Raw genomic sequence first — 20479 nt, 5'->3', positions numbered from 1 at the left:
ATGTGTGTCATCACATCCTGATATGGCTCACTGGTTAGCAAGTTAACCTTCAAGGGGCTAAAAATAACATCAACATAGCATGTTTGTGCATATAATAGGTCAACAGTAACTTCCGTTCGGCCTCTGTAGTAAAACCTTCCATCTTACGGTGTTGTAGCTCAAATCGCATTTCCCTTGCAGAATTGTACTTTCAGCAAAAGTATCTTCAGCAGATGTTCTCATCCACTTTCTTCCTCAATCGTTACACAAAATGACTTCAGTTTTTCCGATTTCAAACTTTCCTATCCCAACCCGACACTCTCCAAGCACATACATGTCAAAAATAAACTCTATAGTCCATACAAAACTGGTAAAATAAGAAGGTGATGGACACCATATTCCAAAGTCTGCCTGAGAGCACAAGGTAATGAGTAAGAGGGCATCGACAGATTGGTGTCAGAGGAAACGTAAAAGACAAACGAGAATGGTGCAGCGGACTCACGTGTTCGATTCTGGCTGCTATCTGAGAGTCTAATCGCTGCCCGAGAACCCTGATAAAAATACCCGTCCTTCGCTGAGGTCTTTAGGGAAAGTCTGAGGTGGAAAATGAAGGGTCAGGAGCAACGGCAGTCCGCCCAAAAACAGCAGCAAGATGAGGAAGTAATGAAGGCTGCCAACCGCTCCACTGTTGACTCTCTCTCTCTCTTGTACGAGGAGGAAGAGAGGAATGGTGTCGAAGTGATGACAATGTTTTTCTCCTCTCATGCTTTTTTCAGGACAATAAGAAAGAGAAAATGTCCAGAAGCTGGAGGAGGACGAACAGCTCTTCATCGTGTGGTGCTGAGACCACTGCGTCATGTCCTGTCTGAATTGGGGGGTCATGATTTCTACAATGACCACACAGCCTAAATCGTTGGTACCTAGACTTCATTCTCCAGATGGCGGCGTGCTGCGATCTGATTCAACCTGATGTGGTCTGTGGTTTGTGAGTGAAACACAACTGCTCCATTACATTCTGGAATTAAAACCACAGCATAGGCGAGCGCTTGTGCCGCTTCGGTGAAATGTCTGCGCACTACAGCGTGGCCTGACGCATGTAAGTTAAGTTTGAAAATTAGAAATGACAAACAACGACCACAAACACTGACAAAGCCAGGCTTTGTGACAGAAACACTTCTCAATGTGAAGGCGGATCAATTCGCAGCAGGTTCCCAATTCCATGCCGTGCCAGTCTGGTCCGATTTGGAGCCCACATCGTATGGCATGTCCAGGCTGTGGGCAGAGCGCATTACTGCACTCTGGTTCTGGATGAAACAGGCTTGTTCGTGGAACTTGGTCTGGCCACGCCCCTGCATTACCACAGAAACGGCTGCAGACGGGTAGAAAGAACGTCTGTTATGCTTTTATTTAGGCTCTGCTTTGGTCTTGTAAAAGCCGACCCACCGCTAGAGAGAAAGAGACCTAACTTTAACCATGATCACTGGCATGTTTGCATTATTTTATACCAATCAAAAGTCATTTGGGTGGTGCTAAGATTTCACGTGGGGGGGGGGGGGGGGGGGGAGGAGAGCTCCAGCGCAAACAAAAAGATCAGTCCTAGTGAAAACGATTGTGTGTAGGAGGCGGTTGTTGTGCGACGGCATTGGTGGAAGCGTGACTGAAAATAGACAAACATTGGCTGGTTTGTCCCAACCTCCGGGGAGACCAGATATAGCATGTTGTTTTCTACATGCATGTCATTATACACCGTGCATACATACACACACGTTCCCAGTCTGAATGGGAATACTGTATATATATGGCTGGTGAGTCAATATTGTTCCAAAGGCTTAGCTGTCATTTATAACATGTAATTATACACCCATTCAGTCAATAGTTCCGTGGCTATCCACCGCACAAGTACACCAGTACTCGAAAAAGGACATTTACTTAGTTCTACCTCTCTCACTCACAAGCGCCATGATTGATGGAAGAAAGAAAAAAAGAAATGATGGCAAGATTCTTTGGGTCAATTAAAAGAGGCTAAATAATAGCAGTGAATGGCTGGATATTAACCAGGTGAGGTGGCGCCCAGGTGAGTCCTGTCATTGTGGTGATACAAGAAGCCGAGTAAACAGACCTCTGAGTAACAAGCAGGCTCACCGAAGCTCCCATGTGCCACCGGCCTCTTATTCTGTTCCTCCTTCCAACAACACTGACCTGACATTACAACAGGAAGTGAACGTTTTAAGTGAGAACTGACTACTTACATAAATGCATAATCAACAGAGATCAATTTCACTTTAATATCAGTCTTGATTAAGCCCATAATATCTTGTATGATCAAATACGTGTACCTGCATGCATTAAATGCGTGTAACCGAGTTTGTAGCTCTGACACATCTGTAGAGCACCTGGGCCTGGTGTGTGCAAAGTCATCATCTCAGTTAAAGTGAAACAGGAAGTGCGTCCCATGCTGTGAGGCAGTCTGCGCTCTCACTCTGCATTTCACTTTTAGTCTAGAGACTAAAGCTGCAAACTGAAGGCATAAAAGAATCCCCCACGTGCTTTAAATACAAAAGGGTAGAGATGCCACGCCTAAGATGGAACTGACGGAGAACCGGGTGTTGGTCTTCAAGGATGAATTTCATAACTTCCTCACGATAGTGTGAGCTGCATCGGTTATGCCACTTTCAATACATAATACATCTAAATTCACCTTAAACTACGCATGTCCCAAATGAACAGATGACTTCTAAAGCTTTAATGTTTCTTTGTATACAGTATAGTATAACTGGCGCATATAATGATATGTAATCCAAAATAAAAACAATCGTAGTGAACAATAAATCAGAAAGACTAATGATTATGTTCGATATTGATTAATCTGCCAGAACGTAAAGGACTAATGAAAAACGCCCTGAACAAAGCCACACCTTTGAAGTTGAAGTGACTTCTCATTTTATCGTGTATGACAACACAAAATCTTCTTTATTTTTGTGAACATCTCTCCAACATCAACACAGTTGGGGGGGGGGGGGGGGGGGGGCTCCAGCAGGAGCAGCTGAGATAGGCTTCATCTGCTTCACCCTCAGTTTCATCTTTCTCAGAGCAGAGCTCCCTCGAGGGCCCGACTTCCTGCTCTGGTGGGGTCAAAGGTCTGGTCCAATAAACAGAGGCACGCTGTAGATACATCAGCAGCTTTCCTGCCTGCCTGCCTGGCTACATGTACAGCGAGTGCAGATTCCTGTCCAACCAAAAGGAGACCATCTCCGCTCCGATTAGGATCGCCGTATGAAGTTCCATCAGAAGCAGAGTTCTCATTTTAACAACGCTCCCCACACGCATGCGAACGTCACACCCGTGAACTTGCTTGTCCCGTTTTTACCAGGATGGGATAATTCAATATTATCAAACCCTGTGACTTATTTGCATTTACACACCGCAAACACGAGACACACTCTGTTTGTGCTCAGTGAGGGAAGGCGTGAGCAGACCGCATCTCTGCTTTACCGCAGAAACGGCCCAAATGATCCATTTATAGAAAACACTAGCATTCCTTTGAAGTTTGCCTGCGAATGCTTGTCAAGAATGTGACCCGTTTCCTGAACTTAAAGTGGAGCCAGAGGGGAAAGATGCCTGATCATTTTCTGCCCCAAAAAACAAACCGTACCACTGCTGGACAGCGGGACCCGGGCTCTACGCACAGTACCCTCGGCTATAACTAGCAAGCCAATGACAGGAACTGCTTCGATAATGAGGATGAAGCAGAGATAGGATGAAGAGGAGAGATTCACTGCTCCAAAATCCACAAAGGTGAGAGAGAAAAAGTGACTTCTAACTCTGAGAAAATCAGGCGGCAATTCCATCCGTTCTTCTCAGAGTGTTAATATTATCCTCGCACCGATGAGAAATGCAGAAATGCAGAAATGCCTCTTCACAACATCTGGAAATGCCAATAATACGATTCACTATCTATTCACATTGAAACAATCCAGTTTCCACTGATGCAATGTTAAACACAGAGTGCTCTTAAAACAGGCCAGAAGTCAAAGAGAGATTTCTAAACATTTCCCTTTCTTTGATGGTTAACCGTGAGAGAAACAAAAGTTGTAATTACCGGTACCTACAAACTGCACCCACATTGACCGCCTTACCGGCGCCCTGGCACTATAGCCATCCGGTGACGCGTTCAATTAACGCGGAAGCAGCCTGTCCTCTGCCAATTAGAGGAGACGCGTTATCATATCAGACTCCAAAATAGCAAAAGTCACGACTAAATACAGAAACAGACGAAAGACGCCATTTCCAAGTCAGCTTAGCGTCAATGCCGACCCGCCAAAGCGAACGGTGACGTGACACTTTCCCTGACAGCGTCGCGCACCGACAGCAGGGAGGCGTTAACTGTGAAGTTTACGCCTTTTAGCGCAACGATTTGATGTAAAAATGAAAAATAAAATTCCACAGACTCAGACATAGACGAGTTTTTGCCACTAGCTTATTCTCACCTGTTCGATAACGCGTCTGTGTTGCTGCTGGTCGATCAGGATGCTGCTGCTGCCGCCGCCTCGCGCGCGCGAGACACCGTGGAAGTGTCACTGCCGCCGCTCGCGCCGGTAGGTGGAGCGCGTGAAACGAGTTTGGTGCAGTGCGCGGAAGGGTTTCTGGGAAATGTCGTCTTTATGGGCTCCGGGCTGCAAAGACGTGCCTGAATGAGTTGTTCCTTCAAGTGTTGATTCGATTCGTTTGTGGCGGAGGGTAAAAATACATACATGTTTTTAATACATACATAAAAGGTTGCTTACAGTAAAGCTAATTAAATATTGTTATTTTCTAAGTCATTGTGTTTCACAAAAGTGAATTCTAGTCACATTAGGAATTTAACGAATCTGCTCAAACTCGTAAAAGACTACACTTACCCGAAGCGCTGTCTTCGGCAAACATGGCTGCCTCCACGGGCGATTCGAGCACTGCTGCTCCTGACTCGACAGCAGCGGGCACGGACAGCAACACGTTTCAGTACAGTATGATTCTAGATCATCTCATCGGTGACAAGAAGCCCATTAAAGACCTGAACCCCGCCATTATGGGAGCACTGCCGGCGGCTCAGAAAAGCGACGAGCAGAAGACCATCGAGAGGGCGATGGAGAGCTGCGCGTTCAAGACGGTTCTGGCCTGTGTGGGAGGTAAACAATGACACAAACATGACATACCTGTGGAGGTATGGAAGTGTCTAGGAGAGTTTTTAACGGGGTTGTTTAATACAATCCTAGAGGGGAAGAAGTGTCCTGGTGCCTATTTTTAAGAAGAAGGGAGAGTTGAGCTGAGGTTCTTCTTGGGAAGGTTATACGTTTTTGAGATAAGGTCAGAGAGACCAGACGTTGATGGTTTGGACATGTCCAGAGGAGAGACGGGGACGATATCGGTAGAAGGATGCTGAGGATGGAGCGCCCAGGGAACAGGGCTAGGGGTCGAACCGGGATTTGCCCTGACGGGACGAGCTGAAGGAAATAGATACCTTCCGGGTTGTGCCAAAACATGAATAGTCTATTTTAACTTTTATTTGTGAGCAAATAACGATAAACACGCAAACTTAAGGGAGCAAATATTTTCCAAACTCGAGCTTTATTTTGAAATCCCTGGCCTGGCTGATCAACAGAAGATTTGATAGATAGTTCATCCATCCATCCATCTTATCCGGGGTCGGGTCGCGGGGGCAGCAGCCTCAGCAGGGAAGCCCAGACTTCCCTTTACCCGGCCACTTCTTCCAGCTCTTCCGGGGACATCCCGAGGCGTTCCCAGGACAGGTCTCTCCAGCGTGTCCTGGGTCTTTCCCGTGGTCCTCCTACCTGTTAATTTTATGGCATAAATAATTAGAAAGTGACAAACTGGGCTTTGGCAGCCCTAAAACGTGTGTAACAGAACAGAACAGCATATCCAGTATTTTTTGTGATGCTCATGTTGCTGTTCTTCACAGGGGTTGTCCTTGGAGGAGCTTTTGGTGTTTTCACAGCTGGCATCGATACCAATGTCGGAGTCGACCCCAAAGACCCCCTGAGGACTCCGACGGCGAGGGAAGTCCTCAGAGACATGGGCCAGAGGGGGATGTCCTACGCTAAGAATTTTGCCATTGTGGGCGCAATGTTCTCCTGCACAGAGTGCATTATAGAATCGGTAGGTGACGCCTCTTTTGACGAATTCGTTCTAATCCAGCAAAACAAATCGGCATCAGTGTGTGAAAATCATGCTGCGTATTAGCAAAATGAGGATAGACGAGATAATGGGCTCCGAAATATAGAACCACTGCTTCAAGGTCGGGTGACAGCAGGCGGGGAAGTCGTTTTTTATAGTGACATAAATAAAGTGGCTAGTCTCGCATTTTTATATCCTGCTCAATCGGGTCTCGTAGCGCCATCTAGTGTTCACCGTCTGTGTCTGGAAGCATAAATATACATACAGTAAGTACAGTTTGTAGCTTGCAAAATGAAAGTAAAAAAAAAAAAAAGCCACTTATCTGTGACAGACCAGACGTCATAAACTAACGTCATATATTTTCCATCATTTCTTTCCTTGTAACCTCGCGGCTGTTTTTCATTTGCAGCACAGAGGAAAGTCGGACTGGAAGAACGCGGTGTACAGCGGGTGCGTGACGGGGGGAGCGATTGGATTTCGTGGTTTGTAACCTGCTGTATTTTCCTCTTTTTCTTTTTTTTTTTTGTGAACTGACATTTGTAAAGTGCTTTTCTTTTCATCGCTATTCTTTTGTCTGTCTTGCAGCTGGCCTGAAGGCCGGGCTGCTGGGATGTGGGGGCTTCGCTGCGTTCTCTGCTGCCATCGAATACTACTTGCGGTGATTCTGTGGAACGAGAACCTAAACATTAATCCACTGTGAGGATGTTCATACATTTACACGTGGGGGAGTAGCGATGAAGTGATGACACAGTCTGCTGGAAAAGACTTTGTCTTGTTACTTTTGTCGTATGGCGATAGAAGAATCTCAGAAAAGTGGATTTGCCTCTGTGTTGGAGGAGCAGTACGACATCCACCTTCAGTCTGAGGAACCATCTCGGACCAGAACCAGATTTATACCGTTCTCATTGTAGAGCATCAGAACAATGTTTGTGATGAACCCACACCAGGGTTATTTATATGTATGTGCATTCAGGACTCTTAATTTTTTTTTGTTTTAATTCTGAATTATGTTGATTCAGTCGCTAATGTGATTCTGGTCTTACTTCTATTTGACTGACTCATTTCAGTTTACAGGAATGTATTTTGGGGGCTCCCTCATTTTACGTCGGTTCCAGGCCTTCAGCCTCTACAGAGCTGACAATGTTTCCATACAACCCAAATAAAATCTGATAATTCTTTTTGCGCCAAGTATTTCATGAGCCTTTGATTTCTTCTATTTTCTTGTTTGTCATGCACGCAGCAGAGCGTCCACACGATGACGTCACACGGCCACCGCCATGCTAGGTTTGTTATCTTTGTGGAATGCTGTTTGGTTTACTCCAGATGTAATGGCACTCCCATTTTCCAGTGTAAAGAATATCTTCCCAAGAACTCATTGTACTTGATCCAATACATATTTATCAATATCCTAAATATCACTTTTTCTTATTTCTTTATGTATGCATATAAGATATTACCGTAACACTCATATAATGGTCTCCTGAAATTATTTTACGTTGAAATTGATCGGGTAAAATATAACCAATGCATCGAATGACCACCAGGGGGCGGAATATCAAATGTTCTGGCACAATCGGCTTCAGGATGAATTTTTGATAAACTTTTCTTCGTCAGTTTCAGGAAATATAAAGTGCATCAAATGGAACTAAACCAGACATGAGAACGGAAGCTCATTGGTGTGTCTAAATACAATATGCCAATATAAATACGTTGTATGTCGTATCACTAGGTTTGCCAGTCAAATAGTCGTATTACACAACATGAAAGTGTTTTTGTATATTTTATTTTCCTAAAAAAAAAAAAACGAGGGGGGGCAAGGTTCACATTAACATTTAGCCTCAATATTACAGTATAATGAAACTTTCCTCAAACATTTGATTTTATTACAATCTTATATTAAAAATATCAAATAGTACTCATCTAAGCAGTGCTGACAGAATTTAATTTCCAGATACGCCTCAGAGACGACCCGCCTCGGCGCTACCCAGCCCGGTGTGATTGACAAGCTGAACATGCAACGAGGGCAACGACCACAAACCATCCTAAAGATTATACTGGTGCAGTGAGACACTTTTTAACAGGCTTCCAATGAAACAGAATGAAAGAACACATTCATTGTGTTTCATTCCCCAACACTCAAAGTGCCCTCTCTCCTCTACAAAGTGACCTGAAAGTAATTAACAGACTTTACGGAGATCTTTTCTGTACAGCTTCCCCACCATGGACACGGCGAATGAGAAGATCAGACTAAAAATAACATCACTACCCGGAATACACTTCAAAAGACAGACTCCTTAGAGCATTTCTCTAGTTGCACAGAAACTGTACAGGCACATGTATTATATATATTCAAAATAAATAGGGCTGATCTGGCCGAGACTCACTGGGGAGGGCGGCGCCGAGAGAAACACCAGCAGCCATTGGTTGGAACGGCTTCCCAGCCACTTAGAAAGCTCACAAGTTCTCATAGACCCTTAAACACACACACACACACACACTCAAGTCACTCATGCAACCCGGCCTCCTCCAACACACATGCACGAAGCCAAATAGGCAGCAAAAGAGAAACAACACAGCTGCGGAACAGAATAATTAAACACAGAAATGCCTCAGAGAAGGAAAACGAAGCCCCAAGACGCCACTGGTTTCTAGAAAGGGTTCACCACCACAACACACACGGAGGAGAGCCTCCGCCACCGCGCCAGGCCGTGGGCTCTGAACCCCCCCCCCCCCCCCCCCCAGACTTTGGTCCCAGATGTGCTCTCATTGGCAGGAGGCAGCTCTGCTCTCCTCACGTCACACACAGGACAGGAATACCGGTGGACCGAAATGTCTCCTTCGCCTCCTCGGCTCCCTCTCTTTTTTTTTTTAGGACAGTGGTGGGGAGGGGGGGGGGGGATTCGGGGCTGTACAGTAGAAATAGACCCAAGGGTTGCAGAGAGTCTCTGGCTTCCGTCCTCTCCTGATGGACGCCTGGGGGAGACGGCCGGGGGGGTTAAACGTCAGTGGAGAAGTAGACCGCATTGCGCTTCAGTTCAGCAAAGGAGATGGGAGGATGCTGCAGGTAATAGAGCAGCACCTGAACCTGAGGACAGAGGAGACACGTCTCATTCAGTCGTCTTCATGTGTTCATTTTACACTGTAAAAAGATGCTGACTGAGCGGTTCCTGTTTGTGTCAGAAGATTACCGTGATGTTAAAGTCACTTTTAGATCCGGTTTCACAGAAGCAACCGTGAACTCTCCGCACTAGAATCCAAACTCAAACCGAAAACTTTTTGTTTTGTCCCCCCCCCCCCACTGGCATCTCTGAAAACGGACCCGTCTGCTCGGAGCTCTGTATTTCTCCTGTATCATAGCAACAGCTTATCACAGTGTCTGAATCAGACACTGTGATTGGCCTGCCAACAGAACTGATGGATGTGGGAGCATGACCCCCCCCCCCCCCCACAACAAATTCAACAAAAGAGCTGATTCCGATGGGAAAAACGTCTCAAATCACAACGACGTCGTTAAGGACTCAAGACGACGTGATGTTAGGGAAGATATTTCCTCCCGTGGGGGGGGGGGGGGGGGGGGGGGGCTCGGGGGATAATCGCAAACCTAAATCGGTTTTCCTTGATTGATTGGTTTCTGGTTAAAGCTACCAGCCGCTTACCAGGAATGACGGACAGCATATCTAGACAGGAAGTACAATTACAACAAACATGTAAGTTACGACTATTAAAATGAAGGTGGACACGTCAGCCATGTCCCCGGGGGACATTAGGACAGTGGAACCGTCCGTCTTTGGCGCTTGACATTTAGCTTGTATTTACACAGTAAACATTTCAAAGCATCATTGTAATGGGGGGGGGGGTCGCCTTCATCTGCACTGGGTCTGATCATTTAGTCTGGACTCTGCCAAGAACAAGACATTTGTGCAGAGACAGGATGTCCTGCGCCTAAATACAGCTGGGAGAGTCGACCGCGGTCACACGGGTCACATGGGTCACACGGAGGCGTGGGAATAAAAATAATCTGGGAGGGGAAAAAAAACCCTGGAATCTACTAAGAGTTCAAAATAAAATACGGACAGCTCTTCCTCTCCTAAATCACCGAGACCACCCGCCGTACCTGCGCCATCACGTCATGTGACCAGATGTCAGAGGCGGAGTTATATGCTGTCCCTTCGTGCTCTCTGACTCGGACGGCCTGAGGAGGGTGGGGCCAAACACGGTGGCCAGGGTTGTGGAGGGACATCTTGTTGACGGGCTCCTTCTCCGCCACCCTGCAAGGAACAAAAAAAAGCCCCGTCAGCCACGGGGGGGGGGGGCTTTACAGGGCGCCGTTCAGCCGATCGACGTGCTCGCTTACCGCTTGAGGTGCTCCAGCAGAGTGAGGAAGGTCATGAGGTTGGGGTCGGGCAGCGAGCGCAGGAGGTGCATCATGCAGTCTCCTTCGCTGCCGGGTCTGAGAGCGCTGCGAGGGGGAGGGAGGCGACGTCAGGTACGAACACACACACACGCACACGCACACACTAACCGATGCCCTCCATGAAGGCGGGGTAGAAGCGGTCCGTGAGCAGCGGCTCCGGCAGCTCCCTGAAGTAAAGCTTCAGCGTTCCGGCGATGGCGTTGATGTCCATGTCGCTCAGCATCACCAGGATATCTTTGGTATCTGCGGACAAAGACAATAAAACTCGGACTCTTGAAGGACCCCCCCCCCCCCCCCAGCGACTCTTGGGCTCTGCTGGGGGGGGGGGGAACACAGAACGCCGAAGCCGTTCCCAAACAGCGTTACAGCCCAGGCTCTGTTACCGTATTTTCACGACATTAACAGCTGATTTTTTCGGTATTTTAAACATACTATGGTGAAGCGCATCGGCACGTATCACTCCGCGAGGCGCCTGACTGAGTCCGCCTTACAACAACAAATAGGCCGCGCGGACCAATGGACGCGCGGCACATTTTGAAAAAAATCTAAGACTTTTAGGCGCGTCCTATGGGTGTGAAAATACGGTACACTCAGATTCCCGAGGTGCAGGAACGTCGACGTCCACGCCAGCCGCACGGACGCCGCTGACACACGGCGTGCGTGCTATCTCGTCTGACAGGATGAACCGTTAGCTGCGGGTCCCCAACCTATCGCTAGGAGGGTGACCACAATGATTCGCAGCGTGTTCAATGTGCCGCCGCTGCTCTCCAGTTGAGATGAGGGGGACGCGGCGAGCGGCCTTACTGGTGTCGAACGCCGTTTTGAGGGCCTGGATGTCGGTGGCCACCCCTGAGATCCGGTAGATTCCCACTTCATCGATGCCCCTTTTCTCCACCTCCTCAATGCACTGCCGGACGATGTAAGGCACCTTGGAGCGCTCGCGCCTGCAGACGTGGACAGCGGTTACACCCCGAGCTTCACCCGCCCCGGTCTGGCATCGATACCGGGAACACGCCGTACTCACTTAGTCACAACGTTGATTTTGACGCCAAACACCCCGCTCTGCTTCTTGGACGGCGTCCTCTTCAGGCTGAGGTCCCGGCTTGTAAACTTCATGGAGAATTCCACTTTGATCTGGGGAGCGACAAACAACACAGCTGGAGCAAACTGCATTCCTGAACGCTGGGAGCCTCTCAAAGATTTTAGATTTAGATTTAAGATGCAGAAATCTAACGTCTACGACACCGATATGACCGCAGGCCCTTCCTGTATACCAGACACCATTGATTTGATCACAAATAAACGTACATTTATGTGGGATGCAGCCTAATAAAGACGCGATCTCAGGACAGCAGTTCATCCTCTCCTTACCCCGTTCATCTCGATGACGTCCGCCTGCCAGTTCTTGGACTGTACCGTCTGAGGATCCAGCTGAGAGACACAAAAAAAAACAGAGACAGACACAGAAGTCAAAGGTCATGGCAACAAACCGTCACTTGCATGAAGAAACCCGTCGACTTTACGATCTGATGGACTCATCAAAACAGTTCAACTCTCGGGGATCACTTGAAAACACCCATTTGAACCATCCCACCCGTTTACGGATCAGCTGATCCGATCGTTGAATTCCTGATAAACTTCTGCATTTATCTGGGTTTGAGGCGGGTAACCAGACGGAACAGGCGGCGATAAAAACGCATCCCAGGACGACCATGAGTTGACCTTTGCCCCCTGAGCCACATCCCACCCTGCCAGGTCGTTTCAAAATAACCCCTCCTCCCGCCTTTATTTTCCCCACATAGGCCTCCTGGGGGGGGGTCTGAAGCTTCATCACAAATGTCCCATGATGCTTTGGGACATCATGGATGTTGTTGGTGTCTGAAGAGTCTCCGTGCGCCATCTAATGCCTTTTTTATAGGCTGCCTGTGCGCTACACGGTGATGTCATCACAACCCGGCGCGGCGATGAGCTCAACTTAAAGGAAAATAATGGCTGTTGGGTGAGCGCAAGGGCAGCGCACGTCTCCGACCGTCAGCTGCAGCCATTAAAACGTTCTCAGCGAGCGGATTTCATTACCTCGTAAAAAGGCCGAGCTTCACGTCGTCCTATTATCGTTAAAGCCCCTTTTTTCCCCAGCAGGGTTTGGGTTTGAGACGAGGAGTGGGGTCTGCTTCTGGAACCCCTCGTAGCAGACTGGCTGAGAAAGGTGCCGACACCCCCCCCCCCCCACTTGCTCCATATTTGCCTCTGCTAATGCTGATTAAAAATGAATGCACTGCAATGGGGCCGTAAAGACGAAGAGGAACTTTCATAGCCAGGAGTTACACTCGTTGACCCTTTTGAAAGCGAATCCTCAACTGGGCTCATTTTTTTAAATCATTGAAATACTTAGGAGAGGAACATTTGCTTCCCCCCCTTCTGGATACGGAGTCTCAAACTGTCTGAGCTGAGGACTAGAACGCCAGACTGGCTAGGCTGAGACTGAAAACCACGCTCACAATCAGGAACAAAATGATCCTCGATCTGCCGTCAGCTGGTCTGAGCAAGGCACAGAGGGAGCAGACGGTGAGAAGGCAGCGCCTGATGGAACCAGGACCGTAGAAGCAACGGTACGGCGTTAACTAATAACATTTAGACGTCAAAATAGAGAAATAAAGCTCATCGGAATAGATAAACAGATATATTTTTAATCCCATTCCAGAAGAGAGAGTCCACGACCAGCTTCTGTTTCTAAGAATACTATAAAAGGAGTCTTGGGGGGGGGGGGGGGTTGGGAGACATCCTCGTGCTGATGTGGTTCTGATTAGGACGGTGGCTAAACGCTTTACAGGCGCGTGAAAGTTACAAAGGATGTGCGACTGAGGAGAGTCCAGAAACACTCTGGATCTGGCGAACACACAGATTTATGCACATTCCATGTGGGGCAAAAGCCTTTTCCTTATAAGGAAAGAAATATATAACGTTTGTTTGTGTGTGTGTGCGTGCGTGTGTTCATTTGTATTTGGAGGCCAGAGCAGTCCGACCAGAACATTTCTCTGTAGGCAGCTCCTGCATAACATCAGGTTTGAGCACCTCACTCCATGATTGACCTGCTAAACCTGAGCCGTATGCTCAACACACACACACACACACACACACACACACACACACACGTATGAAGGGATTCATCCCGGACTGATCTACAGGAAGAACTAAACGAGTACACAAAGTTTTAGTCGCTGAATGTGATGACAGCTTTTCTTTAAAAACAAAACAAAAGAGGCTGCTCCCGCCCGGTTTCGAACCGAGGACCTTTCGCGTGTTAGGCGAACGTGATAACCACTACACTACGGGAACTGGCTGCAGACCCCCCCCGTGCATCGTGCTTCATCCACTGACGCGTCACGCTGCTTCATAAAAGCCTATTTTTAGACTCATCAACCACATAAGTGTAATGCTTGCATGTGCATCGGTGGGAGGGAGGCGCTTGACTCAACAGCCGCTGATGTCACCGTGGCCATGCGAGGCCTCGGACTCGGGCTGCCATGGTGCCTGGAAGGTTGTCCCAGGTTTAAGGCAGGTGTCGGTACGACGCTCTGGTGACTTCTTTGGTTTCATTTTAGGCAGGACAACTTTCAGAGCCATTACACCCCCCCCGGATCACCGGAACAGCACGCAATGGACCAACCCGAGGGCCCCGTCTATTACCTCTTACAACCTAATTGCATGATTAATGTCCCGTCGCCACCTGCTGATATTAAAGCCACCCTGCTCTTAGCTTAGCGTCCGCCTGGAGGAGGAGATGAGGGGGGGGGGCATTGTGGGTATCAACCTGAGAATGCTTTACTGACCTGCCAGGCCTCTCCTGCAGCTCATTAACTATCCTGCACATGGGGGGGGGGCATGAAGGGCTATGCCCTCCGGTCGGGACAGACGGAGATTTATGTGGCCCATATAAAAAGGCCATTTGGGGACTGGCTGGCATTTTAGGCAGGCAGGAGGCATGGAACCCTAATAGCTCATCCGCACTAATCAACACGCTCAGATGGGAGAGAATAATCCTGCACGTGGGCTAAAACGCAATGAAGGGCAGAGGTGGGATGATAATGGTCGGACCCCGATTCTCCTCCACGGCTAAGCTGGCACGACGGCTCCATGTTCTGCCCACTGAGCCGATATAAAACGGGTCATCATCCGAACGAGCACGCCGTTAAACCGGAGCCACAGCGAGACGGAGCAACAGCCTCATCATCATCTGTTCTTTTGCCGGGGACGCATCCATAAATTATGCTTGGCCCTGCTCCAATTAGTGTTCCCAGCCGGCCTCCCGCCTCATCACACTGTGTCTTAATTACAGTACGTGCCACTCTAGGATGGAGGAGGATACCCCCCCCCACTCTAGGATGGAGGAGGATAATCCCCCCCCCCCCGCCTCCTCCCACATCCACATTACCGTCGACAGCCTGTAAATTAGACAATGCCGTTTTCACTGCTTCCCTCCTCAATGATTAAAAACACACAATCTGATCACTTTTAGAAAGTTATTTTTCAAAAATAAATCCAGCAATTTCATTATCTTCTACGGCTGGAATTATTAAAAGACACAGATTAGAGAGAATACTGAACGAAGAATGCCGTCTGAGGGTTTTTATTAAAATAGGCTTGAACCCCGTCCCGTAAAGATCAGCGACAAGAACAGGACGGCCTCTCATGCAGGAGCCCTCTGCCATCACGCCGTTTGACATTAAGCGTGTGCAGAGAGAAGACGCTGTTACCTTGGGGGGGTCAGCAAGGTTAAGCCGGGCTTAGTGTGTAATTCCTGTTTTATGCCGCTCGATAAAACTCAGGCTGCTGCTGAATAATGGAAGGGAATGAACCAAAGGTCACGACGTCTCTCACCTTGGATTATTGGGGGCCCGATCCTGTTTGTTACGCACACGCAGCCGAACTCGCTGGCGGGCACGTCCGTGATGAAGATGAGAGATGCCGACTAAACACGAGGCTGACAGTTTTAGCTGAGTGCGCAGCGCTTTGGATCGAACCCCAATATAAACTTTACATCCCGGAAGCATTCTGGGAAGAAAAAGGAGCTTTTCACGACCCAGAACCTGCTCGGGGAACTCGGTTCCACCTGAAGGACGAATCTGGAGCCTTTAACAGCAAACACAACCATCGCCTCAGCGTTCACGTCATTTAAAAAAACAGTTAAAATCAATATGTCACTGTCAATCTCTTTAGTTTACATGAATAAACCAACCAGTTTCTGCCGTTGGATGAAAACGCGTCCTTAAACATCCCGATAAAACCCAATGAAATAGTTTAACAAGGAGAAACTGCGGAATATTAGTTCTGAGCGGCTGCTAGGTGGAGGGGCGACGCACAGTACCTACATCTACCAGCGGGGGGCGCTAATGTGACACTGGAACGTCTCAACCAGCAATTTAGTAAGAAATACAATTAACTCCCAATTAGAGGCTTTAAATAACAGGCATGGAGAGGAACAGATCAATAAATATGGATGTCACAAATGAGACAATGTGTTAAATATGCCATCCGTCAAAGCAGTGGCTTCTAAAAGCCGAACTTCAGCTTCTAATAAATGCATGTGACCATTTTACCAGCGTCAAGGTAAACATGCTGCAACATGGGAAGGTTAAACGCCAGAAAATGCTTCAGCTCACCTGCTTGTAAAGCCGACATAAACCTGAAGCAACATCGATTTGTTTAAATAGACTTCAGTTTAAGAAGCAAAATGCAGTTTGAAGTGGATGAGAATGATTACAGAGGAGAAAGAGGCACGGAGATGAACACGGGGGGGGGCAGAGCGCACAGATGGAGCGAGGAGTAGAGACAGAACAGCGGGAACAGAGACTTCTGCCTCAGCAGCTTGCTGCGGACCCGGCCCCAGAGTTTGGCCCCGGTGTTGGAGTGCCTCTTGAGCACGGGGGTCTGAGGCTGGCTGGACAGATTGTGCTGGGTTCTGGTCCACGCAGCAATGCTGCTCCAGACGCTCGCACACAGAGTTCAGGTTCACATCCAGGATATCCGTCATCCCGAAGACCTTCCGAACGCTCCCCTTTCGATAGACGCAAATCCACACGTAACCCCCCCCCCCCCCCCCCCCCCCCAGGAGTCCTCCGGCGAAAAAAAGAAAACCTCTCCGGCAGCTGATGCCCACTTAGATAGTCACTTTAAAAAGCGGGAGAGAGGGATGACTGAGGAGAAGAAGAAGATGCTGCTGCCACGGTCTCCTTGACAAGCCCGATGTAAGCTCATTCCACATTCAGCTGCCAGCATCTCCTCGCTGTGCAATCTGACTTCCAGAGCGCTAGAGCGAGAGAGAGAGAGGGAGGGAGAGGGAGGGAGGGATTGGGGGAGTGAATAAGCTCCTGTTGTTACCAAGAGCTCCTGCTTCTCCAGATGTTGATGGACACACCTCCGAAAAGACGAGAAAAGGGAGGGGAGGGAGGGAGGGAGGGACAAACATTCAATGAGAAATGAGAAGCGGAGGGAGGAGAGGAAGAGAGAGCGATGGAGGGTCTGGCTAAATGTGTTTAGTTTGGCACTTGACCCCTTGTCGACCTTTCCAGAGATGGCGAGCGGCTCAGAATGTGATGAAGACGGCAGAGGAAGACAAGACGTGATTTTGGTGATGGATGCAGACATCGGAGGAGACGTCTGAACAGAGGAGGATGGAAACCCTCCACCGACTTTCTGACTCGCAGACGTCCTGCGAGGCGTGTAGAGCCAATCATGTCTTCTTTTTTTTTTTTTTTTTACACGAGAGCGCCCGGCTGCTCTCTGGAGGCGTATTCCTCTGGATCGATAGGAGAAGGGCAGAGAGAGTGCACCTGTCAAAGCCCATCTCCGTCCTACGCGCTCCGCCACATTAGAATTAGACGGGAGTAATAATTCTGCTGTGGAAAGGTCAGAGACGCAAAGCTGCATTTAAAAGCCTCCGGAGCAGAGGGGCGGGGCCGTCAGGGCTGGGATTCAGCCGCGTCAGCTGATCGTGGAGACATTAATTCAACTGCATCTCGACCTCAACGATTTAAAGAAAGAAAGAATCTGTCGTATTCAAAAGTGAGAATATTTAATGGAATATATATTTTCAAAAACTAGAAGATCTTACACAAAAAAAATTATGGATGCCGACACCGAAAAGCATACATGAAGATAGGACTGCAGCAGGATGGACAGGACGTCCAACACCGGGACCAAATGACACGGGAGGAGGAGAAGGGGGGGCTGCATGAGGAGACCTCAGCCAACCTTACCACAGAGTATTTTTAGCCGTCGGGGTTGAGACGCTCCATGCGTCACATCTCGGAAACATCGTCTGGGAAAACCATGTTTTGGAAACAGGAGAAAAGAACCCCCCCCCGGGCGGACGGGAGGCATTCCTGGGCTCAATTAGAGAGGGGGGGGGGCGTCCTAACCATCATATGGGTGATGGATTTACTGTAAAAGTTGGAGATCCGGTATCACAGCCTGCGTCACGGGAAACTTAAATAAGATACAGAAGCTGAAGAACGAAGAGACGTGAACGCCGCTCTGCCTTAAAGCGACAGTCCAGCTATTTCAAGTTTAGGGACTCACAAGAGAATCAAAACGGATCCGGCAGAAGCCCAGATAGCCCGACTCTTACGAGAAAGCCTTGTTCCGACCCCCTCTGTGCCCCCAGACATGTTAGCCCTGACGCTGTGGGCTCAGACGGGGCATTTAAATGTGAACCTAATAAGACCTTGAGATGTTCCAGGATAATATTTGTCTGAATCTTTTTTAAATCTGCGCCAGAAGAGCGACATAACAGAACCTTATTTTCCTCTCGGGCCCCCCATACGGATAAAAATGTACTGCAGAGATAAATTAAATGCATGGAGACAATGGACTGTATGGGCCTCAGGAGACAAGGGGATGATAAAACTAGGACAGGAGGAGGAGGGGGAGGAGGAGGAGGGGAGTCCAACCGGGAGATAAGTTAAGAGTTCTTGAGGGAATGGAACAACATGAAGAAGATAAACTAATTAGTGAAAGTGGTAATCCTTGAGACGTTTGGTTTGAGCGCTCATCCCTGTGGCGGCGCAGCTCAGCCAATAGAGTCGCTGCGTTTCTTCCTCCTTTTCTCAGAGTTTTATTCTTGCTCGACAAACAGAAAGCCATCGTCACCGTCTGCCACAACAATCGACCACGAAGAGTCAGTCGGGACGACAGCGCGAAAGGTGCGGGAGCAGATGGTCAGGCCAGGGCAGTCTTAATTATACATGTGCTGGGTGGCCCAGCCCCTCGTAAAGCGGCTCCATACGACCAGACCGAGGGGGGGGGGGGGAGGGAGACGTCACACCCACTCAGCCCTGCTGTGCCTCAGAGAGCCGTAAGAACCAGAACCAGAACCAGAACCAGGGTTGATCTCACACTCGTGTTTTTTCATTTTCAGCACTGACAGAAATGTGAAATCAGTTATTCTCCAAACTCTTTAGCATTTTTTTGAAAATCAAGTAACAGAAGATGAAGAGACTCACTTTCTCCTTCTACTCAATTACTTGTTTTTGATGGACGTTCAACGTTTTGTGATGCTACACGAGTGTGTGTGTGTGTGTGTGTGTGAACACATCACTGTCTCAGCTCTGCAAGGGAAAATAGACTCATGCTGCAGCTAAAGGAGAACAAAGGTGATCAGATGATATTAAATGATGATGCAATCAAAAAGAAAGGTGCAGGAAGTGTGTGTGTGTAGGGGGGGGGGGGGTGCTCTTGGGGGTTACACACCAATCAAAAATTGACAGATGCATTTCGACCTATGTGTCTGGGCTGTGGCCGCTGATTGGCTGACGTGTCGCTCCGGGCGCCATCGACGGCTTCAGGCCGCGTGTGAGTGGATAAATCAATCCGGTTCAATATGAACAGTCTGTAGAAGCATGTTCTCCTGGCTGGGAGAAATAAAATGTGTGTGTGTGTGGGGGGGGGTGGGGGGCTTTTGAGGTAGGTCCTTCAGGGCACAGTGGGAAATGCGAGCGCAGAGGCCGAAGGAGGTTTTGGCAGGATTGGAACTCACAGCCTTTGGGTGCTCGACAGATTATTCCTGCCTCCCTTTCATCTGAACCATGGGGGGGGGGGGCATCCTTCTCAGATTAACCGCTTCATCACTTATCAGGCACCTTGGAACAAAGCGGTGATGGAGGGTGAAGCTAGAAACGGTTAGCATGTAGCTGGAGTCTGTCGTGGGTTTCTGACGTTAGAAGGGGGGGCGGGGGTCTTACCGACATCATTAAAGAACGCTTTTACATTCTGATCAGTAAACTTGGAGACAGGAAAGGACAGCGAGGATTGGAAAGATGAAGCCAAGCCTAGAAAAGTGATGCAAGAACAAACGGAGAAGCAGCGGCGCTGCAGGTTCTGCATGACAAACCTCCACGCCACGTCGCACTCTGCACGCCGTCCTTCCCGTTTGATGCATCTGCGGCTAGAGCTAATAGTTACGTTTCCCGTTGCCCTGTACTTTCATTTCTTTTGCCATTTCTCTTCATCGTGATTCGATTATCCTTCCCCGTCAGACGCGTTGCCACAGAGAGGAAGGACGCATCCGAGTCGCCCAGCGACAGAATTAAATTGTGTCATTCCGAGGCTTAAAGTGGATTTATTCACCAAATAGAAATCTTTCAAGTCAAACAGACAAAACAACAAAACCCGCTTAGGAGGAAATTACAGCTAAAGGACAAAGGGAACTTTCTGCTATTAGCATTGATCTGTTTGTCGTATCGTACCCCCCTGCCTGACTGGGGACAGGCCGTGTTACGTCTGAACATCAGCGGGACCCGGTTTGTCTGAGAGCGGCGCCGCAGAAAGAGGACGCCTCGCCTCTTAGTGTGAGAGGACGATCGCAACCAGTTCCAGATGAGGTAAAAAATAGATTATATATACATATATAGTATATAA

General features: G+C 48.5%; 2 protein-coding genes and 1 non-coding gene across 3 annotated transcripts in view; 1 reads left to right on the top strand and 2 right to left on the bottom strand.

Moving 5' to 3' along the window:
• The first annotated feature begins 4900 nt into the window (after positions 1-4900).
• timm22 (translocase of inner mitochondrial membrane 22 homolog (yeast)) lies at positions 4901-7341 on the top strand. Its single transcript, XM_068744840.1, has 4 exons — positions 4901-5144; positions 5936-6132; positions 6560-6632; positions 6736-7341. The coding sequence occupies exons 1-4, from the start codon at positions 4901-4903 to the stop codon at positions 6810-6812; spliced, it is 591 nt and encodes a 196-aa protein (XP_068600941.1). The 3' UTR covers positions 6813-7341.
• A 1543-nt stretch (positions 7342-8884) lies between these two features.
• Positions 8885-20479, bottom strand: part of abr (ABR activator of RhoGEF and GTPase) — a 55630-nt gene continuing 44035 nt past the window's right edge. Inside the window, 10 exon segments of the mRNA XM_068745006.1 lie at positions 8885-9235; positions 10265-10302; positions 10305-10374; positions 10376-10418; positions 10505-10583; positions 10586-10609; positions 10673-10807; positions 11369-11508; positions 11589-11698; positions 11936-11995. Coding sequence (XP_068601107.1) covers positions 9146-9235; positions 10265-10302; positions 10305-10374; positions 10376-10418; positions 10505-10583; positions 10586-10609; positions 10673-10807; positions 11369-11508; positions 11589-11698; positions 11936-11995 — 789 coding nt within the window. The 3' untranslated portion in view covers positions 8885-9145.
• On the bottom strand, positions 13828-13900 carry trnav-aac (transfer RNA valine (anticodon AAC)). The gene has a single exon. It is a non-coding gene; the product is annotated as a tRNA-Val (tRNA).

This window comes from Brachionichthys hirsutus, chromosome 10 (genome assembly GCF_040956055.1).
Source record: "Brachionichthys hirsutus isolate HB-005 chromosome 10, CSIRO-AGI_Bhir_v1, whole genome shotgun sequence".
NCBI classification, from domain to species: domain Eukaryota; kingdom Metazoa; phylum Chordata; class Actinopteri; order Lophiiformes; family Brachionichthyidae; genus Brachionichthys; species Brachionichthys hirsutus.
This window is presented reverse-complemented; position numbering and strand designations above follow the sequence as displayed.

What these genes read in the sequence shown, in the direction of transcription:
- timm22 (XM_068744840.1), top strand. Translation starts at nt 4,901, where the DNA reads ATGGCTGCCTCCACGGGCGATTCGAGCACTGCTGCTCCTGACTCGACA. An exon ending in CAGAGTGCATTATAGAATCG is followed by an intron (nt 6,133 to 6,559) that starts GTAGGTGACGCC and finishes TTTCATTTGCAG; the next exon opens with CACAGAGGAAAGTCGGACTG. An exon ending in GGGAGCGATTGGATTTCGTG is followed by an intron (nt 6,633 to 6,735) that starts GTTTGTAACCTG and finishes TCTGTCTTGCAG; the next exon opens with CTGGCCTGAAGGCCGGGCTG.